General features: G+C 49.6%; 2 protein-coding genes across 3 annotated transcripts; both read left to right on the top strand.

Annotated features, from left to right (window-relative positions):
* The first annotated feature begins 283 nt into the window (after positions 1–283).
* On the top strand, positions 284–10924 carry CTSK (cathepsin K). 2 transcript variants are annotated; one of them, XM_067569544.1, is made up of 8 exons: positions 284–634; positions 2647–2776; positions 4261–4383; positions 5586–5741; positions 6097–6315; positions 8024–8189; positions 9626–9731; positions 9923–10924. In XM_067569544.1, exons 2-8 carry the CDS (start codon positions 2648–2650, stop codon positions 10020–10022), a joined length of 999 nt encoding a protein of 332 aa, XP_067425645.1. In that variant the 5' UTR covers positions 284–634; position 2647; the 3' UTR covers positions 10023–10924. The 2 variants fall into 2 exon arrangements, with proteins under 2 accessions (XP_067425645.1, XP_067425646.1); XM_067569545.1 differs by lacking the exon at positions 284–634 and adding an exon at positions 2271–2290.
* Positions 10925–19220: 8296 nt separating this feature from the next.
* On the top strand, positions 19221–27947 carry CTSS (cathepsin S). Its single transcript, XM_067569514.1, has 8 exons — positions 19221–19377; positions 20096–20233; positions 21275–21397; positions 22618–22767; positions 22845–23069; positions 25195–25360; positions 26586–26688; positions 26935–27947. Exons 2-8 carry the CDS (start codon positions 20105–20107, stop codon positions 27032–27034), a joined length of 996 nt encoding a protein of 331 aa, XP_067425615.1. The 5' UTR covers positions 19221–19377; positions 20096–20104; the 3' UTR covers positions 27035–27947.
* The last annotated feature ends 50 nt before the right edge of the window (positions 27948–27997 follow it).

Raw genomic sequence — 27997 nt, 5'->3', positions numbered from 1 at the left:
GGGCTGATCTGCCCCAAAGTCAGTGGAAAGGGAGGGTGCTCAGGACCTCCCTGACGTGGACCCTTCACGGGTGGCTCATGGATTCTGCAGAGGATGGGGGTGGTACCGGTGACTCTTAAGGGGCAGCATTAAAAGCAAAGTGTCCTTAGAGCTCCCTAGGTGCCGAGAAGCGCCCTCCCATTCTGGGGCCGGGAGGGAACTGTGCGTTCTGTGACGGGCAGGGAGCTCAGGAAACCGGAGCCTTGGCGGGAGGGAGAGACACAGGCCCCCCGGATTCTCTTCTGCGCCCACTTTGCCCAGGCAGAAATTGCTGCGCAAGGGGCAAGGCCGGGCGTGACTGGGGCCTGCAAAGTCTAAAGTTCTGCAGGCAGCTGCAGGTCATGTGAAACAGACACCCAGCCAGCACCTCTCCCTGCTCTCCTCCACCCCCCTCGTATGCAAATCTGAGTAAACCCTGCCTGAAACTGACAGCCCAGATTTTCCAGCCGCCTGCCTGACTTCCTCAATCCAGCCGGCATAAAACGAAATAGCAGGCGATCGCTGCAGCATCCCGGCTCTGATCTCGGCTCGGCATCTCTCCGGAGCACAGAAGAGGCTAAGAACTTAGGTATCCGAGAGCAGCCACGACTTACAGGTGAGCCTCGCTTTCCCCTTTGCTTCTGGTACTGACTCCTCCATTTGAGGGGGGGATCTCATGGTTCCCCAGACAGAGCAACCAGGGCTGGGTCTGCTTGCTCCTAAATGCAATCCGTGCCTGTGGCATTTGATGCAGAGGCGTTGATTAAAGAGCTTTCCCTGAGGGCCAGGAGAGGCTTTGTAGCCCCTGAGTGGTAGGTTTTACTGCTCTGAGAATAGGTTCTTTGTTCACTTTCACTTCCTTCTCCTCAAGCTTCAGGACTAGCCAGCAGAGGCCCAGGGGAATGGATGCAGGTTAGAAGCCCACAGCCAAAGAACCCAGAGGCCTGGTTGATAGCCCGGCTGTTCAGCCGAACTGGGGGCCTGGCTTGTCGGCAGTGTTACGGGAGACCAAGGCTTCCCTTGGGTTCAGTCCTGTACATACTTGGAGTGAAAAACAGCCCCCGCCCTGAAGGGCTTCCACTCACACCAGGCAGAACAAAGGTGAGAGGGGAAATGAGGCAAGGAGTGGGAGACGTGACTTCCCCTAGGGTCACCCAGCAGCTCCACGCCAGAGACAGAACCCAGGTGCTCTGCGCCCAGTCCAGTGCTCTAGCCATTAGCCCGCGCTGGTGGCCGCTGACTCCTAGAGAGAGGGTTAGCAGGTGGAGCCCAGCATGGAGGAAGCAGGTTGTGGCAGAGCGGGAGGGGCCGTCAGTTCATCCCTGGGTACTTGCAGGCTGGGGGCCAGGCAGGGTTGGAGGGCAGACGTGAGTAGAGGGAGCAGACGAGTTGAGGCTAGCGTAACTGAGCGGTGATCATGCTGGCTGTGATGTCAGACCTCGGGGCTTGATCCTGGGAGCTGTCGAGGGCAGGAGCGACTGACGGGACGCCTGAATTCTGCACCCAGCTCCGTGGCCCTGGGGCGTGTCCTGTCCCCGCACTGCCCCTGCGTGTCCTAGGTTGGGAGATGGAGATAGCAGCGTTAAGGGGAGGCTGGGTGGCCCAGCGGTTAGGCCAGCTGCACTGGGAGCCAGGACACCTGGCAGCTGTTCCCAGCCAGGCCGCTGACTTGATGCCAGACCTTGGGCCAGTCTGGGCCTCCTTCCGTGCCTCAGTTTCCCCGTTTGTAACACGGGGATAACAGTATCCGCCTGTGGGAAGTGCCTTGAACGGAGGGGAGCTGAGGCAGCCGGGAGCTGCGGCGGCTTTAATTCCAGGCCAGCCTTCTCCAGGCGGCGCAGAGTGAACAAGGCTGGGCAGCTCTGCTCTGCATTCCTCCTGAATCTCCCAGGAGCCCTTCAAAGGGCTCTAATGCAAAACAGCTGCTGGGGCTCATGTGATGGCAGCTGGCGCATCCAGCCGGCTGGGATCCAGCTTGTGAAAAAAGAGCCTGGCTTGTGCTGATGTTTTCATTGAACTGCCCCATATTAACACCCCGCCCCCCGCTTTGCGGTTGTCTTCAGGGGAGCGGAGAGCTTCGGAGGGGCTCCACGTAGCCAGAATTCAGGAGCAAAGTCCTCGCTCCACTCCTGGAGCAGGCACAGTGCATGATGGAGCAGGACCGTTTCCCTTCCCCCTGCTCCCAGCAAGGCTAGGCCTCCGGGGAGCTTGCTGCGTTGGCTGCCTGGAGCCTCAAGGGGAGTGCACAGATGGGCGAGCGCTCACGCTGCAGGTGGGATAGAACGGGATATTAACGCCTGCAGGTGTCGTGACACCCCCGCCCCTGTGGTCGTCAGCCGGGTTTGAACCCAAACTTTCAGCACGGTCTTCCGCCGCTTGAGCTAAAAGGGCAGCTCTGTTAGCTGGTAGCTGTAGTAGGCTGTTATCCTCTATGTGAACTAGCCACTAGAGGGGGACCTAGCCCACATTTTGCCCTGTGTTATGCATGCAGGGTGTGCAACTTACTCTGTGTCAAGTGCCAGGGGAATCTGTACTGACCCTGTATGGCTGGAGGTCGTCCTGGAGGGGCCTCGTATCACTTTCACCTGTCCACTGGTGCCCTGTTCATGGCTTTCCCCTCTGTCTTAGCATGATGTGGTGGATCGGCCTCCTGTCTCTGTTGCTGCCGGTGGTGAAAACCAGCGTGTACCCAGAGGAGATGCTGGATTCCCAGTGGGAGCTGTGGAAGAAAACCTACCACAAACAGTACAATGGCAAGGTACCAAGAGGGAGGCTGGCAGTTCCTTAGGGGTCAGGAAGCTGGGGGGAGCGGGGTGCAGCATAGCTGAGGGGCTGAACGCTCAGCGGGCCGGGCCCCCAAAGCAGCAGCGGTACTGCTCGCACGCAGAGAGATCTAGATCCAGAGCTGAGGTCTGCTAAACCCTGTGGGGCTGATTTGCCCTCATGCAGTCGCTTGCACCACTGCAGAGATCCGCCGCTTTCCACCCACTCTGCCCCAGCGTAAGCGGGTGTGGCGAGTCGGGCCCCCTGGTTTCCTGCAGCCGGCGCACTGAGGTTTTACTGAGAATGGGGCAGCTGGTTTTTGGGTGGCCGATCACGTACTTTGGGGAGGGGCGTGTCTGTTGGAAAGCGCTTCTCACGGGCAGTGAGATTCCACTTCCCCAAAGGGGTACGGGGTGGGAGGGATAAGTGGCATAGGCAGAGCGTGTCTTGTGGGGCTTGCAGCTCAGTGACAGGGAGATTAGGGGAGACCCCAGAACGGGTGTAGGAGCTAGCAATGGGGAAAGGCCGAGTGGCTCATCCAGTCCTATCGCCCGGAGGCCAATGCTGCATGACCTTGGAGGGACGTATTCATAGCGTTTAACGCTAGACTGGACCCTGGAGAGCTGCTAAGCCCTGACCTCCTGCACAAGAGGCCCCAAATTATCCCCAGCATGAGGAATATCCAGGACGTTAGCCTGGCCCCATTGCAAGGGCCATCCGCTGCACCACCCAGCTTCTTTTTACAGTTCTGGCCAGCCTGGGGAATTCTAAGGCAGCTTGAAAGCCTCCAGGACATGGCATGGATGTTGGCTGGCCTGTACCGGCCAGGATATGGGTGCTCAGGTCTAGTGGTGGAGCAGGCGTACAGGTCTGGGAACAAAGCTAAGGGTCGGCACTGGAGGTCAGCTGCCAGTTCCCAGAGCCAGGGGTCCGAGCCAGGACTGGTCGCTGAGGATTGGAGGCGAGCACAGTGGGAATGGGAGTGAAGGGGGAGGGCGGGGGGCTGAGGCAGGAGCAGAGCAGGAACCAGGCACAAACAGGGTCCCATGCAGCCAGAACAGGAAACCACATTGTTGCTCAGACAAACGTCCTGTTCCTCCTGGCTTAAATCGCAGTGTTGTTCCAACTGGGGGGAGCCTGGCGAGCCTCCAGTCAGAGCTCCTGTGCGTGCTGCCTTGGCTGGGGCTAGAGCCCTGGTAGCTTCTGGTTTCCACAGCCATTGGGTGGAGACCAGGGCATGGCTGCTGCCAGGGGGCTCCCAGGCCTGGGTTCAAGACCCAGGACATCACGTCATCTACCCCGGGGCAATATGGGAGGCCCAATTCCAGGGCTCTCAATTTCTGCTATGCCCTGGGACAGCGATACCTCTTCCACCCACCACGTGGGCTTCGACGCCAGCACTGGAGCCCAAGCAGGGTCAGGCCGTTGGCGCCCGATAGTCCGGAGCGTTTCCGTTCATCCATCCTCTCTGCCCTGCAGATGGACGAGCTCTCACGGCGGCTGATCTGGGAGAAGAACCTCAAGTACATCAACACCCACAACCTGGAGTTCTCTCTGGGCACCCACACCTACGAACTGGCCATGAACCACCTGGGGGACATGGTAGGTGGAGATGCCAGGGTAGTTCCTGGCCCTCTGGGAATGAGCTCCTTGGCGCTGTAGCCATGTCACCGGCCGTCTGTCTGTCCTGCAGTCATCGCCGGGGTGTCCGGCTGCCTTCCAGGCTATGTGTGTTTCTCTTCCTCTTTCTCCTTCTGCACCGAATGCTGTAGACTGGCCATTTTTACCCAACGCCCGCTGGAGTCCTGGAAAGTTTCCCACTGACTTCCCCTGGTGCATGGCACTCCGCACAGCGCATACAGACCCCTTGGGCTGGCCCTGCCCTGAGGAGCTAGGGCTCAAGGAGCTAGGGTCTGGAAGGGCTCTTGGAAAGGACAGATGGTCCCATGCTCAGGGCACCAGCCTGGCCCACAAGAGACCTTGCTTCCATCCCCTGCTCTGCTACAGAGTCCCTGTGTGACCTTGGACAAGTCACTTAACCTTTCTGTGCCTCAGTTTTCCCATCTGTACAATGGGGTAACAGCACTGCCCTGCCACACAAAGGGTTGGTAGGGTAAATATATTAAATATACTACGGTAACGGGGGTTCTGATTCAGGTAGAACTCTCTATGACATTAATTCCCCAGCATCTCATCTTCTGTTCCCCTTTGACTTCCTCTTTGGGGGCTGTGGTGCTTGGTTCCCATAGCAATGGGTGCTGCAGGTAGATGAACGGAGATTTCCTGCTTATTGTATCACAACTTATTGCTACCTCGTCCTCCTCCACGCCCCCTGGCACAGTAGGGCCCTGATCCTGGCTTGGTGCCTCCAGGTGCCAGCAATAAGGCAAGGAAGACGATCTCACCAAGCGTCTGAGCATTGGGGTTTGCTCCTTTCTGAGCCTGACTGCCAGATTCTAGCCATGCAACCTGCCTCCGTGTCTGTGCACATTGACCCCTGCCTCCGTGCCGCACCAGCTTAAAAACTCTGTGTTCATGGCAGGGCGAGAGGGGAATTCTCTCTGGGGGGGACCTTGTTTTTCTCTCCACCCAGACACTTTCCCCAGGGCATGTGCCAGCCTGACAGGCTTAGCTGCGCTAAAGTTCTCTTCTACTGTGCAATTCCCCAGGCAGTACCTCTGGGTCACTGACCTTCCTTTTCCCCATCTCCCGCCCTTGGCAATGCAGCAGCTTTGGCCCAGCGGTGACGACAAAATTGTACACCAGTGCCCAGCTTGGCCAAATGTCTCTCTCTCCCTCCCTAGACCAGCGAGGAGGTGGTGCAGAAGATGATGGGGCTGAAGGTCCCTCTGTCGCGCCGGCCCGGCAATGACACTGTCTACGTTCCCGACTGGGAGGAGAGGGTGCCGGACTCCATGGACTGGAGAAAGAAGGGCTACGTTACACCCGTGAAGAACCAGGTAAGGGGCGCTGATCTCCGAAGTTGGTGCTTCTTTTTTCACCTGGCTGCTCGCACCAGTCTGAACCGTACGACTGCCCCACGCCACACTTGGCTTGTCGCCCAGGACTTTTCAGTACCTGCTCAGGCAGCCAGTGGCTGGATTCGGGGCTTGTTTACACGGAGGTAGAGCGGCTCCGGATTTACGTCCGAGTAACAGAGATCAAATTCTGACTCCTGTAAGATCCCAGTGGGGAATAACCACAAATGCTGGCTTCTTTCTGCTGTCCCTCTCGCGTCCTGCCCCATCTTTGGCACTGCCCCTCAGGCTAGGAACAGCCTCCCACTTCCGACCATCTCTCTCTCCTCTGTGTCAGGGCCAGTGCGGCTCCTGTTGGGCTTTCAGCTCCGTCGGGGCCCTGGAGGGGCAGCTCAAGCGGCAGACCGGGAAGTTGCTGTCTCTCAGCCCACAGAACCTGGTCGACTGCGTGACCAACAACGATGGTTGCGGGGGCGGCTACATGACCAACGCCTTCGAGTACGTGAAGGAGAACAGGGGTATCGACTCGGACGACGCCTACCCCTACATCGGCCAGGTCAGTGCTCCACCTCTCATCTTGGTGACAGAGATGAGAGCAGATGGGGGGGGGGGAAATGATGGCCGTGCACCAGCCCAGGCGTGAGGTCGGCTCCCCGGCGCTTTCCTGTGACACGGAGGGCAACACAGCCACTAACACCTGAGAGTAGAATTTTGCAAGGCTGGGTGAGAGGGACTCATACTTTCTTGTCCTGAGGACGGCGGTAAGTGGAGCGGGCTTGACCCTGTGATCCAGCCCAAATAAGGGGCAGCTGGTAGCTTGCACTGCCCCAAGAGCAGGGCAGTCACTAGATGGTGACTCTACTGACCATTGGTTTCCTGCTTCCCCCATTGCTCCAGCTGGGGAAGCAACCCTGTGCCAGCCCGGCACAGCTCACTAGGCGCAGCGTCGAGACACCTCCCACTCCCTGCCCACCTGTGCAGGAGGGGGAGGGGCTCCGTTGGCGGCTGCTCTGACACTCCTGCAGGCGCCCGATGCAGGGAGCTGTACCAGGATATACGGAGGAGCTCCTGGCCCCTGTGCAAGCGCGTAGCAGGGCTCCCGTCTAGAGCTGGGCAGAACTTCCAGGGGACCTAATTTATTCCAGGAAAAACGCAGTTTTGGTCGAGCCAAACCGAGTCCCGATTTTGACATGAAGTGTTTCGGCCGGTCACCAAGCAGCTAGAAGAGGTGGTGGGGGCGATGGGGGTGCTGTGCCCCCCTTTATAACTTCGAGCCCCGCGAGGACACTCTCCTGGCGGGCGGGAGCCCCGGTTTCCAGGCCTTGCTCTGGAACAGACCCACCCTGGACTGTTTTGATTCATCAGAAACACCGAAAAATTCTAGATTTGGTGCGATCTGAATTGAAAAATCAGTTGTTCGCCCAGCTTGACTCTCACTGAGCCTCCTGGCTACACACCAGCCAGTGCTACCACTGCCCTGCCCCAGCCTGACAGCCCTTGACCTCTCAGTCCTAGCTCCCATGCCATCTGGCCTTCCCTCTGCAGCCAGCTACCAAAAGGGTTCTGCCTCCAGCCTGCTATTTCCTCCTAAGCCAAGCCCCCTCTGGTCGCATTATTCTCTTCTGTGCTTCGTTCCAGAGCTAACAGTTTTCTCCAGTGCATCCAGGCCACTGGCACTGACCAATCGAAATGCCCCAGCAGGGCAGTTCTCACTGAAAACCCAGGATGGGGTCTGCAGGCATCCTCGTCTCCCTGGTTCGGTTGTTCCAAACTCCTGGCCAGGATGACGGAGGAGGATGTTTTTCTGGGGCATCCGGGGCAGAAAGCAAAGCCCAGGTGTTTTGCCCTTGCCTGGCTCTAATCGCAAGAACAGGCTGGGAAACTATTTATATAGCTTATCTCCCCCTGCACAACGTTTGGATGAAATGAAAAAGGTTTTTTGTTGTCCACAAAGTTTTCCAAGTTTTTGTTGAAAACCAAAATTTAAACATGTTGGGCTTTTTGCAACCGGAAACTGGTAAACGTCAGCCAATCGGGCAAACCTGTTGGTTTTTAATCAAACCGGCCAAAACTTTTCAGGTTTGCTTGCCAAAAACTGAAAGAAAAAAAATTTTTTTTTTTTTTTTTTTAAATGAAACTTGAAAAATATCCTCAGAACCCCCTGGAAATTTCCAATTCGATGAAGCAGCCAGTTTCCATCCCCGCCAAATCCTCTTTGACAGTGAAATTGCAACTTGCTCTTTTGGTCCCTTTGCCCCCTGCAGGATGAAAGCTGCATGTACAGCCCTACCGGAAAAGCTGCCAAGTGTCGCGGGTACAAGGAAATCCCAGAAGGGAATGAAAAGGCCTTGAAGAGAGCCGTGGCCAGGGTGGGGCCTGTAGCTGTGGGCATTGATGCCAGCCTGTCCTCTTTCCAGTTCTACAGCAGAGGTAGGAAGGCTGGAACCTCATGAGCCCCCGGTGATGGTGAGAGGAGAATGGGTGTTGCCCAGATGGTGCGGTCTGCTCCACCTTTAGATTTTGCGGGTGGGAAGGGGCCTCAGGGGTGCTGGGCATTGAGGGGAAGGTAAGACCCCATTCTTTGCATTTCATTCCACTCAATTAATAATCATCGCACCTTCCAGCCTGCAGAGTCCTAATGCTGTGTGCACATGCCATGGAAAATGCAGCCACCTCTGGGGTGGAAGGCAGCAGCTGGGCAGACAAATGAGGAGGAAGAGGGAGAAGTTTTGACCAAGGGCATCCCTTGGTCTAATGCAAAGTCTCAGCAGATTTTTAATGCACAGGCAGAGCAGACAAGAGCTGGGCTCTGACAGCCTCTCCCACACAGCGAGTTGTGTAGAGAGTCCCACCATCTATGCTAGTGGTGCTGGAGCTGTCCCGTGAAGGACACCCTGGGAAGGGGGCAGAGGTGGTATTTGAATGCTTGCATGTCAAAGTTGCCTTCAGGGTTAGAATCCTTCCTTTACAATGAATTTATTCGTGAGAATCCGAATAACAACTAACGACACTTAGCACTGGTTATAATGCTTTGCATGGACAGTTGATGATATTTAAAGGTGACCAAGTTTGAAACTGATTAATAGGAAATAGATTCCAAGACCAGATCGTTGTGATCATCTAGTCTGACCTCCTGTGTAACTCAAGCCGGAGAACTTCCCTGAATTCACTCCTGTTTGGCTGTCTTACTGAGAGAGGCTCTAGTTCAATCTTGATTGTAAAATTGCTTGTGAGGGAGAATCCACCATCCACCTTGGTACGTTGTTTCATTTGTTAATTACCCTCAGAATTTACACTTCACTTCCAGTCTGAGATACTTTTTCACACACAGTGTAAATTAGGCTGTGGAACTCATTGCCACAGGAAGTCATTGAGAGCAAGAACTTAAAAAGATCCAAAAAAGAGATTAGATCTTTATATAGATAACATGAGTAACCAGAGCTGTCATTATTAACACTCATCATTTTTGGAAGGGATATTAAACCTTGTGCTTCAAGATTTAATAATAATAATAGGCACTAAATAAGAGCGAGGGATTGTCATCTGTAGACCACAAAGATTTTACAAAGGAGGTAAGTATCATTATCCCCATTATACAGATGAGGAAACTGAGGCAGTGAGAGGGAATGGGTTTAAGCCTTTCTCTAGCTATTAGAGACCAGGATGATAACTGACATGGCTGGCAGATTCTCACATCTGCCTAACGTGGGGTTCTTACACTTGCCTCTGACACTTCTGATGCTGGCTGCTGTCAGAGTCAGGATTCTGGGCTAGCTGGGCCATGGAGCTGGTCCAGTCTGGCAATTTCGATGTCCCAAAGTGCGGTTTCATTCACCCACAAGTGACTCCTGCCTTCTGTCCCCCAGGTGTGTATTACGATGAAAACTGCAACCCTGAGAATGTCAACCACGCAGTGCTGGCTGTGGGGTATGGGACCCAGAAGGGCAGCAAACACTGGATCATCAAGAACAGGTAACGCCATGCCAGCCAGTGCCTTCGAAGGGCACCTGCCTCCGAGTGCAGCCGCAGCCTCTTCCAGGCGCCCCATGGCGAGGATAGCTGGCACGGGGCCAGAGTGGCCTTACAGAGCTGGGGAAGGGCCACGTGCTTTTAGCCAGTGAATTCTGGCGGAGCTTTTCACTTCCTCTCCTTTCTCGCTGCAGCTGGGGAGAGGACTGGGGCAACAAGGGTTATATCCTGATGGCCCGGAACATGAACAACGCCTGCGGCATTGCCAACCTGGCCAGCTTCCCCAAGATGTGAGTCCACCACCCTGCACCCTGTTCCGAAGAATCGGCTGGATTCCTGAGCTGGCATCGTGGAGTATCAGCATCTCTGGCCACTGAGCAGACTCGACGTCTGGCTCTCTCTTACTCGGCTTCTCCCCCATTTGTAGCCTTTCGTACTTGTCATTTTTTTAATACTCTGCCCTTCTACTCTCTTGACTTGCAAAGTGAGACACAGGATCGTCCCTTGCCTAGGAGCCTCCCCCACCAAAGTGTAGACGCCCCTCTTCCCCCTGGGATGAGCAGGGGAAAGAATCCGTGTCTGCGGACAACAGGCACGATTGTTAATCGCCGCCCTTCCCTCCGTGGGGAGTGGGGACTCGACCTCTCACCCAGCAGTTCTGGAGGAGCAGGCCTCTACTCCCATGAGCTGTAGAGCTTCAGCCACCACTTCCCCTAAATCCTGGAGCTGCTCTGCAGACCCAGCATCCCTCATTTGTGTGCACCAGTCCATTACGGCATGCCTGACGCACGCTCTACTGCTGAGTTCTGTCCTGCCCCATTCCCCCCCCCCCCCACAGTGGGGACAGACGGACACACCCAGACAGCGGAGAGGGATAGCGTTAGCTTCCATTCTGAAACCTTGGGACACAGCCGCAAAGGGGGCAGGTTGCCTGAACTCCATCTCCTGGGGGGAGGAGGGGAGTTTCTGTGTGTGGGCTTCATGTGCCCCTGGCCCGTCTGTCCTTTGTGCTGCTTGAGATTTTGCCTCTCTGGGTCTGGAGTGGGGCGGGTGCTTCGCATGTGTTTTGTCGTATACGGTAGCAGCTGTGCACACTCCGTATCCCAAGCACACTCGGAGCCTTCCCCCAGCGTGACAGGTTCCGGTGAGACTGACGTGTTTTTATTTTTAAATAAACCCAGCTGGGAATAACCTGTGCCTCGCTTGGTGCTTTTCTCTATATCCCGACTGAATTGTCACGGGGGACATTGATGCAATCAGCGTTGCCAACACCGTCTACAAATACAGGCCTCCCGGCCCGGTGTCACTTGCTCAGCGTGAGGGGACACCTCAGCCCTGTTCACTGCCTGCCCGCCCTGCTGTTAAACCTCCGCCGTTCCCTAGGAGCACAGGAGCATCTCCGTGCTCTTTGAAAGCAATAAAACAACCTTGTAGCCCCTCCTTCCTCCTCACCCCAAGATGAGGTGCCTAACACGGCTGGTCAAAAACTTTGCATCCAAACTGTAGGTGGAGAATTGGATGTCTGACACCATGAAATGTTTTGCAAAGAGTCTGTCTGCTTCCTGTGGCAAGTTTTGATTTTACATCAGAAAACCAAATGCCTGAAAATGGCAAAATATAGATTCTCACCCCTGCTACAGTGCCCCATGGGAGTTGTAGTCCAGATGCCTCATGTGCTCGTTCTCCTCTATGGGGCAGGTTCCCCAGCAGGACTTCATCTCCCATGATGCACCGTGGCCGTGGGACTCCTACGATGCCCCGCCTCACCACTCCAAGAGTGCATCATGGGATATGTAGTCTGACTTATAGAGGAGAGTGGGGGCAAGAGGCCTCTGAACTCCGCAGAAGCATTTCTGAATTGAACTATTTTGCCTTTTGCTTTTTTTTATGAAATTGTTGAATTTTATGTGGATTAGGGAGAAAACCATTATTCCAATGTTACAGACCCAAAAGACTGGGCAGCCTAGAGGAAGAGCCAGAGAAAACCACAGGGTCCTCTCTGCAGCCAGCAGCCTCAATAACGATCCCCTTTGTGCTCATGACAGGCCAGTCTCTTCTGCATGTGACAGCACCTATACTGGGCTTGCTTCACCCATTGGTGCAATGCAGCTGCTTGTGGAGGACCCTTTGGAAGCATCCCAGGGCTGTTCAAAAGGCAAGAGGGCTACAGCTCAAGAAAAAGGATTTGCACTGGGTTGTTTTACTGATGAAGCTGCAAACCTGGGCAGCACTGATGAGAGAGCGAGCGACCCAGACAGACTGGGGCAACAGAGAGAGAGAGAGAGAGAGAGAATTAGACCATTGCACCAAATGCAATCCCCTCCCCAACTCATTACACTTACACGTAAGCAGCTAAAACTCCATTGTAAGCAAGACAGGGAAGTAATTCTTCCACTCTACACCGCACTGATAAAGCCTCAGCTGGAGTAATGCATGCAGTTCTGGGCTTTGGGAAAGATGTGGCCAAATGGGTGGGAGGCCAGAGGGGAGGAACAAAAATGATTAAATGTCTAGAACACCTGACCTATGAGAAAAGATGGGAAAAAGTAGGTTTGTTTAGCCTGGAGAGGAGATGACTGAGGGGGGACGCGATAACAGTTTTCTAGTACATAAAAGGTTTTTTGTTTGTTTGTTTTGTTTTGTTGTTTTTTTTTTAACTAAGAGGAGGGTGAAATATTTTTCTTGTTAACCTCTGTGGACTGGACAAGAAGCAATGGGCTTAGACTGCAGCCAGGGTAGTTAATCACTGGAACAAATTGCCTAGGGAGGTGGTGGAATCTCTGCCACTGGAGGTTTTAAAGAACAGGTTAGACAAACACCTGTCGGATGATCAGTTATTATGTAGTCCTACCTGAAGTGCAGGGGACTGATCTACTGAGGTCCCTTGCAGTCCTACGATTCTATGATTCTATCATGTAATAGCTGCAGGAGCCCAGCTGGCAGGAGGAAGTGATAATCAGGCCTGATAAAGCTGCAGCTGGCTTGTGTTTTATGCTGGGTTCCTCTTTCTGGGTGGGCATGGACCAGTTTTGTGTTTATTTTTGCACTGAGCGTGAAACTAGGTTGAGATTGATAACAGGGGAGGGACGGAAAGAAGCTTTGGCAGAAGTGGAAATTGACGCCCAGTACACCAGCTCCAACCAGAGCGAAGGTGCTGTTTGCCCAGCAGTCTTTCGTCTGGCCTGTGCTGGTTTTATTGCAACCTATACTTCCTGATAAGCAATGGATGGCTCAATACCAGGTAGGCTGACCATTTCCCATCATGCTCAGCACCTAGATGTGTTTATGCAGATACAGTGCAATCATGCTGAGTACTTAATTGTACTCATGCAAACACAAAGCCCATGCAGATAAAATGTCCCCGCCCTCTTTCAGCTGCTGAGCAGGGAGAGTGCTACTCAGAGCTTGCTTACACTTGCTTTTTAAATCATGAAGGGGTCACATTTTCAAGTTTTTCTCTGCAATCACAACGGGCGGGAAACTGATGCTTTGGTTTTTTAAACGTAAGATGAAATTCTCATGGGATCCCCTGACTCCAGGAGCTGGGGCTTAAAGAAAAACACCACATATGGCGAGGCCTGTGATAAAATTGTAAGAGTGGGTGATGCTGGGCCGGCGCACGTTCCCACGGCATGAGGTTGTAACGAGCTCACAGGGTGAGGTGAACGTTGCCATGTCTTGATGCAAAGAATCGTCCCTTGAGGCAAATTCCAAGAGAGGCAGCTTGATCTTTTCCCAAGCTCAGTAAGGGAGCCGGAGATCCCAGTGCAACACTTAAATTAAACAGGTACATCAACATAAGGGATGAAATTGGGCCTCTGGGTCTGCAAAACACCAGCCACCACATGTCTCCAGGTCCTGCTTCCTCTTAGATGCCAGCAGGGCCCAGCAGATGGTGCTACATCACATGATATATGTGCATACCCAGAGCCTGATTTTTCAGCCCCTGTGATGTCAGCAGAACTTTCACTGGGACCTTCTTAAACCATTTCAAGCTGTCTTAAAACAGGGTGAGCTTTATGTCACAGCTGAGAGCTAGCTGCACCTCTGACCTCTCCCCTGGCCTCTCTGAGTGCACCTTACATTGTGCCCGTTCCTTTTTGGAGGTGGAATCCTGCAGTTTTTCCACTCTTAGGCAGGTCCTGGGCTACTGTCCTCTGTATGTCAACCATGCTCACAGCACGTCCAACTGGGGTCAGGTCCCAGCGGTTCTTCCCCTTGGGAGCTGTGATGAGTGGTAAATAACCAGACAGTCTTCCAGAAACAAAGTGTGGTTTAAATTTAACAATGGGAACAAAGCATCGCATAAGAGAACAGGATCTAAATCCAGCAAAAGGCCTCCATGCGTGTCTCGCCTTCCCTTGGAAGAGACCTGTGATGGGGTGACTTGCTTGTGGGCTGGAGATCCTGGGGCTAAGCCAGGCCTGATGTGAGACTCACCTGAGTGGAATCAGGTGCTGCCAATATAAAAGGTGGCAGGAAGCTGCAGGAGGGGGCCAGGCGTCTGCTCAGCAGAATAAGTTCCCTGTGGATGGCAGGAGTTTAGAAAATGGCTATGAACTATGGGGCCACTGTGCTGGACGTTTGGGACACTGAGGAGTCTTTCGAATTATTCTGGGGTACTGAGCAAGTTGCAGGGGAGGGCTGGCGTTAGCCCTGAGAGAGACCATCCAATGGCTCTGAACGGCCCTCTCAGAGACAGAGCAGAGGGAGAGCCCTACAGAAACACCTGAGGGCACCTGGGCGAATGGTCATCTTGTTACAAGGCCCTATGCTGGTCCAACGTCTCGTCATGACGAACTCTCTGGGGTCGCACTCCTCCTGTCCTTGAGTCTCCTTTTAAATCGAGCCAAAGTTCCTTGGTTCTGCGTTTTCTGAGCCCGGCTAGGAGCAACAGTCTTGTCAGTCGTCCTGGGTGTTTGCTGAGCAACCGTTACCTGGGCTACAGTCTGCCTGTCTTTCCTGATCAGCCTGTTCTTGCGTCAGCTTGGTAGCAGTACGTTACGCACGGTAGCCTACAGTAAGCATTCAAATAAGCAGGTCACATACTGCATTCATAAATTATTACAGAGCAGCTCCAAAGTGGTCACACTTTACACTGTAGACGCCTGTAGCCCAGAAGGGACCCGTTCTGATCATCCAGTCTGACCTCCCTGCATAACCCAGGGCAGAGAACCTCAGCCATAATTTCCAGGTTTGCCAACCCCGAAAGTTAAAAAAATCAAGAGCCAGACACCAAAAAAAAAAAAAGAAAGAAAGAAAGAAAAGAAAACATGAAATAAAATAAAATAAAAATCATGAGATTGACCCTAAAAATATGAGGGTTTTTTTCCAAAGTTTTTCAAAATTCAGCAGATTTTTCTCGTGTGGTTTTCTCTGGCTCTTCCTCTAGGCTGCCCAGTCTTCCCAGGACTGATGTCCGAAGGGGTGGAGGGACTGATTCACAGGAGGGGAGTGGGGTGGAGGGAGCAGAGCTGTCTCTGTTGCCGGCTCATTCTGCTCCATCTCCCCTTCCTCTCTCCAAAAACGCCTTTTGTCTCCTGACGGGAGGGGGAGGAGGGGAGGAGAGTTCTGCCCACCTCTTGCAGCAGTGTGGATTGGCTGTTCTTCCTTGGAGGTGGGGCAGTGGGGAAGGGCAGCCAATCAGAAAGAGGGGTTTTATTCCTCGCCCCTCCCCCCCCAACCAGGACTGAAATTCATGAGAATGTTGGATTTTCTCCTGTCATCCTGAGACTGGCTCCGGACCCGGCCAAAATCCCATGATTGGTCATGCAATTATGGGAATTGGCATCAAGCCCTGCTTCTGGTTGAGCTACAGCAACTTTTACAGCCAGGCTGGATTTAAAGACCACAGATGTTAGAGAATCTGCCACATCCCGAGGTGAGCTGTTCCAATGGTTAATTCCTCTTGCTGCTAAGAAAATTGTGCCTTCCTTCTAGGCGTGACAGAACTCGATTTTCATTATAATGTCAGTGGATGATATTGATGTTTATTTTTAACCAAGATTCTTTTTCTCTATATTTAAATTTTCACAGTTGTGCAAAATTAAGGGTTTAATACATTTTTTTTTTTTTTTTAGTTCCTTTAAATTTTCACCATTGCGAGACATTCTGGGAGGGTCGGACAGAAATTATTTAATGGCAATAGACGTTAAGATTCAGAAAGTTGAAGCCTTATAACTTAAACACAAATTGTCAACATCACATGTCAAATAAAGTAAATCGTCTTAAATCAAACCGTGGCTCTCAAGCAGCACTGTTTTCTTTCTTTGCCTGTCTGTAAATTTCCGTTATTGATGGAAATGTTTTTTTAATCCATTTGTGTACACAGTAAAATTGGCAATTACCAGAAAGCTAATCACAGAACATGGAAGTGTAGGACTGGAAGGGACCTCAATAAGTCATGTAGTCCAGTCCCCTGCACTCAAGGCAGCACACATCTACTTATTTCCAGTCCTAATTTGTCCAGCCTCATCGTCCAGCCATTGGATCTGGCTGTGCTTTTTGCTGCTCAATTATAGAGTCATTAACTCTCGGAATTCTTTTCCCCATATAGGTGCTTGTAGGTAGTGATCAAGCCATGACTTCTTACCCGTCTCTTGGATAAACTGAATAGATTGAGTTTCTTAAATCTTAAGGCAGATTGTCCTGTCCTTGTTTTCCTAGAGCAGAGGGGAGCCCACCATTGTGATCTGACAGGCTGCTAGTGAGGATCAGGAAAAAATGGTTGGTATATTTAATGAAAAATAATTTTCTCTAATTTTGTTCAGAACACTTGGACACGTTCTCATTTTTCTCAGTGAAAAATCTTAAATTTTTTAAAAAACAAATGTATTTCCCCTCCCCACCAGCTTTCCTTTTTGCCAATTGCAACTGAATAAGGGAGTTCAGGGGAGGTGAAAAAACATCCCAAACTGAAAAAGCTTTTGGTTTCTGTTCTTTCTTTTGAGAAAAAAACAAAGCTAAATTCCAACACATGGTGAGAAACAGCTCCTGCCACACAGAGGATGGAAGGGGAAACTGAGTCACAAAGAAGGGCTGTCACTTGTCCAGTGGATCGTCGGTTGAGACAGGACTAGAACCTAAGCGTCCTGATTTGCCAGGGCCTGTGATTTCAAAGCAGGTAGATCAAAGCTTAGTCTTTGCGCCTATGATGGTCTGAAGGGCCCATGGAGCGCCAAGGAGCGAGAACTAGGTGTTTTATCATACAATTTGGGGTCAAGTTCGGTTACTTAGGGCCATGACTCAGCCCCCTTTGATGAGCAGTTTTTGGTTCCAGTTGCTCGTCTTTGTGTTTTTCAAACCAAGAGTTCTCAGAATTTGAGCTCATTTCTACTCTGTTTCCAAGCAGCTGTTGTGTAATTCAGAGAAGTGATTAGCAGCTGCTGACTTTGGTGTTTATGTGGCGCCTCGAGGGTGCCTGACACTTCCCAGACAAAATTAAACGGGCCTCCCCACTGAGGAGCCTAAAATCTTGTCCAGATTGAGGATTGGACCCTATTATAGCCCTCAGGGCCAGGGTAGCTAGACAGCAGCAAACCCTTATTGTAGATAGCCAAAGCTGTCATTTGCACCAGTGCAATTACTGCAGTAACCGGCCAGCAGTGTCCGAACTTTCCAGTGTAGACAATGCCTAAGCATGCGTATGACCAGCTTGAGGGTAGGATTTTCAGAAGAACCTCCGAGACAGATTTTCCCAGGTATTTAGGTACCTAAGGATGCAAATCAGCATCTAGTGGGCTTTACAAACACGCCTAAGCAAGCTGGGCGCTTGAGTCCCATTGAAAAATTATCCTAGATACCTCTTCATTCTAGGGTGACCATATGTCCCATTGTGGCCGGGACAGTCCCTTTTTTAAGCCCTGTCCCAGCTGTCTTGACTCTTTTGGCAATTTGTCCCATTTGCTCTTGCCAACTTGATCAATGAGTAAGAGCAAACAGGACAAATGCCCACTTTTGCCAAAAAAGCAGGGTGCCGAGGAACATGCATGGGGGCGAGCGGTGATGCCCTGCATAGGGTGGGGGGGCTCAGACCCGCTCCACGTGGGGGTGAGGGGCATGGCCCAGCCCCAAGTGGTGTATTTGGGAAGTATAGTCACCCTGTTTAATTCACCCTTCAATCACCTTTGAAAATTGACTTAGGTACTCCAGAGCCGAAGTCTCATTTCAATGGGGCTTAAGTTCCTTTGTGCCTACATCACTTTTGAAAATGGGACTGAGACTGCTAAGGCACATGGGCCCTTTTGAAAATTGGACCCCCTAGCGCTTCCTGCCTTCGTCAGCAGGCTGTTCCCAGCTGCTGCTGTTTATTATTTGCATAGCACCTAGGACAGGGATACTCAGACTTGAGGCTCGTGAGCAAGCAGCAAGTGGCTCTTTAATGTGTCTCCTGCGGCTCTTTGCAGCACATGATATTAAAACGCTGGGTGATTTAGTTATTAACTAATCCAGGAGGCTTTTACTATGTTATTAACCAATTGTAGTTGATAAAATAATTCTTGGTCAGTCATTTTGCTTTGAGAAGTGTATATACCCACACTAAATATTTCCCCCGTCATACTGTTTACATATGAATATATAGCACTATAGTAAATGAAACAATGAATTCACCCTACTGTGGCTCTTTTGGGTAATGTTGATAGTTAAGTTGGCTTCTGAACCATTGAGATGTGAGTATCACTCACTTAGGACCTCATTGTGCTAGGTGCTGTACATCAGGAGTGCCAGAACCTCAGTAGGAGTGGGGGGGAGGCCCCACCCCCTCTGTGGCCCCGGCCCCTGCTCTTCCTCTCTGCCTGAGGACCCGCTCCCTGGCCAGGCCGGTAGCTGGAGCTGGGCTGTGATAAGTCCTGGAAAGTCCTGGACCATCCACCTGCCCTAGGAAAACCTGTCACAATATTATATTATATTTACACTTAGAAATGAGCAAATCAAAACAAAATGTTTTGAAACTCTTCTGCTGACAATTTAATGGAAATCGTCACATTCCCGCAAAATGTTTCAATTTCAACCGACCTTTTCCAATGAAAAATTGTTCCAGAGAGAATTTTTCAACTGGCTCTAACCATTGCACCATCCTAATGTAGCAAACAGTGGAGGAGGGTGGTGGGAAGATGACATCCTGCTCTTATCCAGGTGCTGTCTTTCTCTCTGTGTTCATACAGACCCCTGCACAAGAAAGCTGGGATCGCTAGGTGTTACCTTAATGCTGGTTGTAACTTACATGGGGGCCCCAGTGACTGTTTGGACCCTGTCTCAGCTTTTGAAAATATTGACCCTGCTAGTTTATTTTTTAACTCTCCGAATCATGCGGTGCAGGTTCCAGAAAGGGAAGGAAAACCCCCTGATTTTAGTGCTCTGGGGCTGGAGAATGAAAATCAGCTTGCAACTGTAGCGAGTATCTCTATTTTGATACAGTCACAACAAAAGTGAAACCAGAGGTCCTGCCATTTCCTCATTCACCATCTCATGTGACTAGCATGGCAGGGCAAACTGAAATCCTTCGTCTCAGCATACAGTCAGAGCAGGAAGGGTGTTAGGGTTCACTCAAGGAGACATCTTCGGTAGGAGAATTTGGGGGAATTCTTGCTACTTGCTGATCAGTTCTTGATTCCTGCCTAGAAATATCCACCGAGAGAACGCCCATCAGGTATGTTTGGCTTTTGCTTTTTCCCTTTGTCCTGTTTGGAACAATGTGTTTAAGGAAGTAAAAGCAAGAAATGGCGTTTTGTATTTTGCTTGTATTTTGCATCCACAGACACCCGGGTGTATCGGTCTTATCTTTCTGTCCCCATATACGCCTCTCTCCCTCTTCCCATACATCCTTCCTCTGCCCCTCTCTCTGTCTTTCTAGCCCCGTACACTGCTCTCTCTAGGCTGGAATGTTCAAAGAAGCCTAGGGGAGTTAGGTGAAAGTCAATGGGGTTTGGGTGCCTAACTCCCTTTGAAAATCACTTGGGCTCCTTTGAAAATCCAAGCCCTCTTCACCTAAATATCTCTGGGCCAGATCCTCAGCTGGTGCTCCAGCGACCACAATGACACCAGTGACCTCAGTGAAGCTACATCAATTCTCACCCCAGCTGAGACTATCTCTGACTTTCTCTAGCTCTATCCCGACCTCCCCGCTGTATCACCTCAATACCAGGCTCCGATGCTCATGTCCAGGTACAAGATTCAGCTCCTGCAGGGGCAGTGCTTGCATGACACTTTGCTCACGGCAGAGAGAGTGAAGAAATCTCAGCAAGTCAGTGTCTGATCTTTTGCAACATCGCTGAGTGGAGGAAATGGAGACACTTGATTTAACCATGCAGACATTTGTCACCAATGTGCTCTTTTTATTTTATTTCTTTTTTTTTTTTTTTTTTTAGCTGAGCAGAATGAAGCTGTTGGGTTGTATCTTCTTGGCCTCTCTTTCTGCTGCTACTGCACATCTACACACAGACCCGACGCTGGATAACCACTGGGAGCTCTGGAAGAAAACCTATGGCAAGCAATACAGCCACAAGGTAGAGTCTGGGTAGCTGTGTGTTTAAAGTTGGGGGAGAGGGGTTTCCATCACCAACTCCCCTCAGTTCAGCAGGTATTCAGGATCTTTAGTATGCTAGCCCTATGCCAGCTCTTACTGAGAACACTTCTCCATTGCAAAGATCTCTCTGCTTTCAGAGGTATGTTCCATTGTAATGAATATTGGGCCCTGTATATACCCTCCACCTTGCCAAAACCATCCCATGGGGTTAGCTTATATTTTAAAGAGTGTTTTGTTTGGGATATGTTAGAGCCAGATGACATTTTTCACGCAACTCTCTCTCTCTTTTTTTTTTTTTTTTTTTTTTTTTGTGGAAAAATGCAGACTCGGGTTGGAATTTTCCTCAGTTCAATACAAAAATAAAAGGTGTAAAAAGCCCCAAATGAAACAAAATATTCGACCCAAATCAAAACATTTTCAGCTGATTTTTAAAACATTTCTTTGGTTTGGCTGCCAAACAGAACAATCAGTTATTTGCACAGCTGTAGGAGGCTTTGTGAATGTTTGATTATTAATATTGTGTTGCATCCTAATTGTATGTGCAGCTCCTTAATTACTTTGGCTTAGTTGAAGGCTCCGACCTCTTGGGGTCATTAGAGAATCTCCCAGCACTTTTCTCCTAAATTACAGGATGTTATCACTGTCCTGGGGAGCAGTTACATTCTGCCTTTCTTTAACTGGATACAGTGTGATTCTTCTCTTCTTGTCCTAACCTGCTGTGTAACGTTGCTGTGTGCTGTTAAAAAGCTGCTGCACACCACTCCAGGACTGGCTGCATTTTGGTAGTGATGAAGGACCCATGTTTAACTTGTTAAGCCATGTTTAACTTGTTAAGACTCCACTTGATTTCCTCCTAGGGAGCTTTGCTTGAGTGAGTGCTGCAGGAGCTGGGCAGCATTTTGCAAAGCACTTGTGGTTTCTTGGGAATGAAAAAGTGCTGTGGAACTATAACCCATGTGTACTGCAGATGGCTTCCTCTGGGCTTCCACATAACAACATGGGGGCTGTGCTTTTATTCCAGAAAGAGGAAGGGGAACGGCGTGTGACCTGGGAAAAGAACCTCAAGCTTGTTATGCTGCATAACCTCGAGCACTCCCTGGGGCTGCATTCCTATGAGCTGGGCATGAACCACCTGGGAGACATGGTACGTTAAAAAAATATTGCTACAGATCAAGTGACCGAGCATCTCCGCATTATCTCTTTCCCTGGGGGTGCAGTGACCAGAGAAAGTAACTGAATCAGGGGCAGAATAAGCTCCAACCAATGATGAGCCCTGCAGAGGTAGTCCTGCAAAGCATAGCACCACTATGCATCCTCCAACAGCAGCCTACCCCCATCACAGCTCCCGAGAGCTGTGCAAATCTTTGTGCTACTTGCCTGAGTCAGTGGTGTGTTTGGGAAATCTGCCACCAGGGGAGGAGTCCTGATTTTTTAAAATCCTTAAAATCATGAGTGGCTTAAAAATCCTGGGATGTAAAAAAGTGTAGGTTTGGAGGCTCTTTTTATTTGCCTCTGAGATTTGCACCTATAAGGATTATGTTTTCCTTCAGTTCTCCACAGCTATATGAGAGATGGAAACTTTAAAAGAAAAAAAAAGAGCAGAAATTCTTATGCAATCTCAAGACTCCACCCAAGTTGGTGCTTTATGGAAAACACCAGATATTGTGACACACTCAATAAAATCAAGAGGCTTGGCAACAATTGCTCTTGGGTAGAGCTATGTGAAGAAAAGATCTGTTTTGGTTTGGTGGCTGACCCAAAAAATCAAAACCAAAAAAAAAAGTTAGTGTCAGGTGATCCTGAAATGGTGCTGGTGAAATGAAAAGGACAAAAACGATTCATTTCAGATCGAATGACACATTTTGTTTAGTTTTCTAGGTGAATTGATCTTTTAAATTTTTTTAAAATAAAATGGAAAGTAAAATTTGAAATGAAAAATCATTTGGAATCACACTTTGACTAGTTTTGAATTATTTTTTCCCATCTGAAACAATTTGGCAAATCCGATAGGGATTTGCACCATGTTTCAGTCAACCCAAATATGCATTTTTCTTGTCTGAAAACTTTCCCACAGCGCTAGTCCTGAGTTCTGTCCCCACTAATGTCCTGTGATAGGCGGGTTCATACATGAAGAATCAGGAAATCCAGTGTTCCCGGCAAACAAAGCTACAGCCCGGGCTATTGTGGCACCCATCATTCAGGCATGCTCATATTTTTCACTGCACAAAGGAAAACAAAACCTCAGTGAACAAGAGTTGAACCTGAGCCACAGAGTTTGTATCTGAATTTCCCTGTGTCTGGGGCCAACCTGTACAACAACAGGCATGTCCGTCTAAAGTGGGGTGTGTGTGTTCTTTTAACTAGACCAGCGAGGAAGTGGCTGCTTTGTTAACTGGAGTGAAAATTCCCCACCGACCTGATCGGAATTCCACCTACAGGCCACGCCCTGGCAGCAACGTGCCTGACTCCATGGACTGGAGGGACAAAGGATGTGTGACTGATGTGAAAAATCAGGTGGGAGGCTCAATCTATTCCCGTACTGACATGGGTGCCCATCACCGCAGTGGCTGAGCGCATCTCTGCTTTTTCAGGGGGCCTGTGGCGCCTGCTGGGCTTTCAGTGCTGTCGGTGCCCTAGAAGCCCAGGTGAAACTGAAAACTGGAAACCTGGTATCTCTCAGCACACAGAACCTAGTCGACTGCTCCTCTATGTACGGGAACCACGGCTGCAGGGGCGGATTTATGACCCATGCCTTCCAGTACATCATCGATAATAATGGCATTGATTCAGATGCTTCCTATCCATACACAGCTCAGGTTGGTATCCAAATTTAAGATTTACACAGAGAGGGTGTGTCTACACTGCACACTAAGCCCAGGTTCTGACTCAAGTTTGAGCCCAAGCTCCCCTTCTGTCCACACACAAATCACTCTGACTCAGGTCAGCAAGTACTCAGGCCCAAGTCCAGGGACTCTGCTAGAGGGGTGGGTCAGAGTCCAAGCCCTGTCATTTTGCAATATGGGCACAGCTCAGGCCGCAGACCCGAGTCAGAAGGTCTATGTCGTGCAGTATGGACATGTCAGCACAGCTGTGAGACCGGAGAAGCCCAGGTTTACAATGCAGTTTGGATGCTCAGGTGTGGGCTTGGAAACACCGAGTCCACAAGCTCAAGTCCCACAGACTCAGGCTTACAATCATAGAATCGTAGGGCTGGAAGGGACCTTGAGAGGTCAACTAGTTCAGTCCCCTGCACTTATGGCAGGACCAAGCATTATCTAGACCATCCCTGACAGGTGTTTGTCTAACCTGCTCTTAAAAATCTCCAATGACGGAGATTCCACAACCTCCCTAGGCAATTTATTCCAGTGCTTAACTACCCTGACAATCAGGAATTTTTTCCTAATGTCCAACCTGAACTGCCCTTGCTACAATTTAAGCCCATTGCTTCTTGTTCTGTCCTCAGAGGTTAAGGAGAAGAATTTTTCTCCCTCTTCCTTGTAACAAACTTTCATGTACTTGAAAATTGTTATCATGTCCTGTCTCAGTCTTCTCTTCTCCAAACTAAACAAACCCAGATTTTTCAATTGTCCTACATAGGTCATGTTTTCTAGACCTTTAATCGTTTTTGTTGCTCTTCTCTGGACTTTCTCCAACTTGTCCACATCTTTCCTGAAATGTGGCGCCCAGAACTGGACACAGTACTCCAATTGAGGCCTAATCAATGCAGAGTAGAGTGGAAGAATTACTTCTCATGTGTTGCTTACAACACTCCTGCTAATACAGCCCAGAATGATGTTTGCTTTTTTTTGCAACAGTGTGCCTCTGTTGACTCATATTTAGCTTGTGATCCACTATGACCCCCAGACTCATTTCCATAGCAGTACTCTTTTCTAGGCGTCATTTCCACTATGCAGTGTAGACATCCCCCATAACACAGACTCTATAGTTCCTTTTATATTTTATTGGTGGCATCTCTTCCTGCAAGTGTGTAGCATTCTGTTCTTTTTGTGGCCTGTTTTACTGGGTCTTCCTTTGCTGTTTGTGTCAGCACAAAGTACAAGAGAAGAGGTCTTCAGGCAGCGTTCACTAGTGGTTAGAGCAGTAGACCTTGGAGTCAGGACTCCTGGCTGCTAATCCTAGTGTTGGATAGAGAGTGGTGCCTAGTGGCTAGAGCAGAGGGACTTGGAGTCAGGTCTTAGCTCTGTGTGTTCCTCACTCTTCTCCTCTGTGAAACCCAGAGAATGATCACAGGGGCATGGAGGCTTTTAATTAATTAATGTTTGTATAATTCTCATAAATCCATAGGTGAAAGATGTGCTGCAGACTTTTATTGCTGTCATTGTTGGCTGAGTCCTCATATTTTTTCTTCTTCTTCTGAGTGAAAGGAAAGGAGAGATCTCAATTAGAGCTGGATAAAAAATATTTGGCCAATAGTAAATTGGCCAAAAAATGCATTTTCAGGGCACCAAAACTGTTGGTGAATTTGACCTAAATTTGGCAAATATTTGTGGCCAAAATCAAATGAACCATTTTGACAGCTCATTCTGAAATGAAACGTCAATTTGAAATGACATTCAAAATGTTTCATTTGACCCAAATTAATTTTTTTTCAATTTTTTGTGTGTGTTTGTTTCAGTGAAAAAACTTGAAAAATAATTTCCGCTTTGGTTTGAAACAAACCAATGTTGTGTTTTGTTTTTGTTTTTTGATTTTCCCGTTGAATCACTGAACTGAAAAAAATCCCTTAGTCACCCAGCTCCAATCTCCATGCCCAGAGGCCGAAGGAATGCCCCAGGGGGAGCAGCAGTGTTCTAAGAAATGTGGGGATTCAGACAATGGAGGGGAATAAAAGGGAGATTAAAAACAAATGTTGTGAGCGGGTTGGATGTTCATGCCAGAGACTGAAATGTTCCTGCTTCATCCAATCTTTGCTGCCGTCAGGACGGATCGTGTCATTACAACCAAACCATGCGAGCTGCCACCTGTTCCAAGTTCGTTGAGCTGCCGTACGCTAATGAAGCAGCCCTGAAGGAAGCCATAGCCAATATCGGCCCTGTGTCTGTTGCCATAGATGCGACACAGCCTACATTTTTCCTGTACAGATCAGGTACGTGCTCTAACCTACCACACCTCACGCCTGGTGTTATACGTCGTTTGAAGCAGTGATGCCTTTGCTTCCTGTGGACTGCCCCTTTAAATGTAAAGAGGAATGTGGAGGCAGTTGCTATTTGTTCTGCAGCATGTTACTGAGAAGACACGCACATTGTGCTCTTCCCATGGAGACTTGGCTTTTGTTTTCTTGTTTTTTCAATAAATTACAGTAATTATAAAACAAAAGCCACAGGCGGCTGGAAGCACGTGTTTTGCTCTTTGTGAGCGGTCCATCATGTAACCCCTTGGTTCAATGTGTGTTATATGTCCCCTTCTAGCAGCAGGCAAGAGGATAAAAACCTACTACTGCTAGAAGCTAATGTCACTCATCTTATATGTAGGGTATGTCTATACTGCACATCACTAGTGGCGGCAGGTTGGGTAGGTGTAGCTACATACAGCAGTGAAAAACAGGATGTGTTCACGCTGCGCTGTGTGCCTATGCACAGCAGTGAAAGGCTCTGGCAGAGGGGAGGCAGTGGGAGCTGTTGGACTATTTTCCTGATAGCTCCTGCTGCTGGAGTCTTTCCATACGGCAGAAAAAAGCCACAGCAGTGGGGAGGTAGCGGCATATGACGTGGATTTGGGAATTTTAAGGTAACATTGTGAAGGGACCATAATGGGAGAAAAATTCCCTCCCCGTGTATATGGGAGTAGGGGTATGGAAATAGCTCAAGGAATAGGTGGGATAATGGAGTCTTTCACTGTTCGGGCAATATAGCTCAGCTCTGCCAGTCAGACATCCTTTTCTAGCTGCCATTTCTTTGGTGGCAGATAAAGAGTCTGAGTCCAGTTTTTGAGGGCAGGTACCCACCTCACACAAGCCACGTTGGCCACCTCAGTAGGAGAGCCAATGATTGTACAGGCCATGTAAACTAAAGTTCCCAATGGCACAGCACACTGGACTGGGGCTTAAGAGAGCTGGGTTCTATTCCCAGGGCAAGTCACTTCCCTCTCTGTGCCTCAGTTTCCCCATCTGCACAATGAAGATAATAAGACTGATCCACTTTTTGGTCTACTGACGAAAAGAATGAGGGATTGTTGTTATTACCTCCCTGATAGGGGATCAGGTTAGAGGTACATTGATACCATGTGGATGCTGTTGCTCACAACTTTTCAGAGCAGAGAAATCCCTGCAGGCTTTTCTTCCTCCCATGTGATTGTGCATGCTTTCCTTCCAGGAGTCTACGATGACCCAAAGTGCACTCAGGAAGTGAATCATGGGGTTCTAGCTGTCGGCTATGGCACCTTGAATGGGAAGGACTTTTGGCTTGTGAAAAACAGGTAAAAGAAAATCCACCCCTGAGCTATATTTATCCATACAGTTGCACATCCCAGGAGCAGGTCTAGGGCATGAGTAAGCTGCGTAGAGCTGTGCATGTATGTGTCTGTACTAGTATGAATGGGACTGTACTTTACTAAACATCGTGAAACGCATGAAAAAATGGGGGAGGGGAACTCTGCTTATAAAAAAAAAATAGCGTTTTATTCTTTTAATGTTTAATTCTGCATTATTTCTCCTTCCAACAGCTGGGGCGTTTATTTCGGTGACAAAGGGTTCATTCGAATGTCGAGGAACAACGGAAACCACTGTGGGATTGCCAGCTATGGGTGTTATCCACAAATATAAAGGGATGCGCCACTTCAGAATGCACTCTTGAGATGTGGTCTGTTAAACTGCTAATTTTAGGCTTGCTGTAATCTAACTGCTCTGTTTGAGAACAATGTGCGGGCTCTAAGTGCAAAATCCTCCCATCAGATCCATCTGACGTATCTGAGATAAGCAGCAGAAATGATGAATGACCATGGCTGGTTGGTCCAGAATTTGAGCACTTTTAGCTCCCTCTCCATAATCCCCCAGTGGTGTTTTTAATTGGTTAATGTCTATACATTGCTTTGCACATGTGAAGTGTTATTTAAGTGCTAACTGTTGTCCCTGACAACTGCATTGGAGTGAAGGACGGGTCACATGGATGAAACTAGTACGTGCCCATTGGGGAAGCAGTAGAGTTGCAGAAATCACCTCAGCGGTGGAGAGGCTAAGTAGATGGATCAATACATCCTTAACCACATGTATAGATTTTCCACAATACAGGTCACAAAAAATTATTAGCAACCTGGGATATCAGGTGTACTGTGGACATTTCTTGGAGGGGGAACTTATTTTCCATGCTTACACAAAATTGGGTTGGTATCTTGCAGTGCTGCTCCCATAAGCCTTATGAAAAGACATTAGCACCCATGTTACTCACACCAGCAGTCAGAAATGACCTGAGATCGTCTGGTGGCATGGAGAAGGCCAGCCACAGGGAACCAAGTGCTACTGTTGTTGTAAAATGTGACCTACAGAGCAAAGTCTGCCTTTGCCACCTGCAGTGCAGCCCTCAGACCAAGGACACAGTGCAGAGATGAAAGGCCTGATTTGTTCTTCCACTGCATAGTCATTTGCACCTATGCAAAGTAGGTGTATAATGTTGCTGAATCAGGATAGCAGCAGTTTTCAACCTACGTATAAATGACAGCACATGATGCACAGTAGCAGGGAACCAGGCCCAAAGGCTGTAAATCTAGCTGCAGGTATGGGGCAAGCTAT

The sequence above is a fragment of the Emydura macquarii genome, unplaced genomic scaffold, assembly GCF_026122565.2.
Source record: "Emydura macquarii macquarii isolate MOO-44397 ecotype Brisbane River unplaced genomic scaffold, CSIRO-AGI_Emac_v2 contig_2924, whole genome shotgun sequence".
In the NCBI taxonomy this organism is placed as follows: domain Eukaryota; kingdom Metazoa; phylum Chordata; order Testudines; family Chelidae; genus Emydura; species Emydura macquarii.
This window is presented reverse-complemented; position numbering and strand designations above follow the sequence as displayed.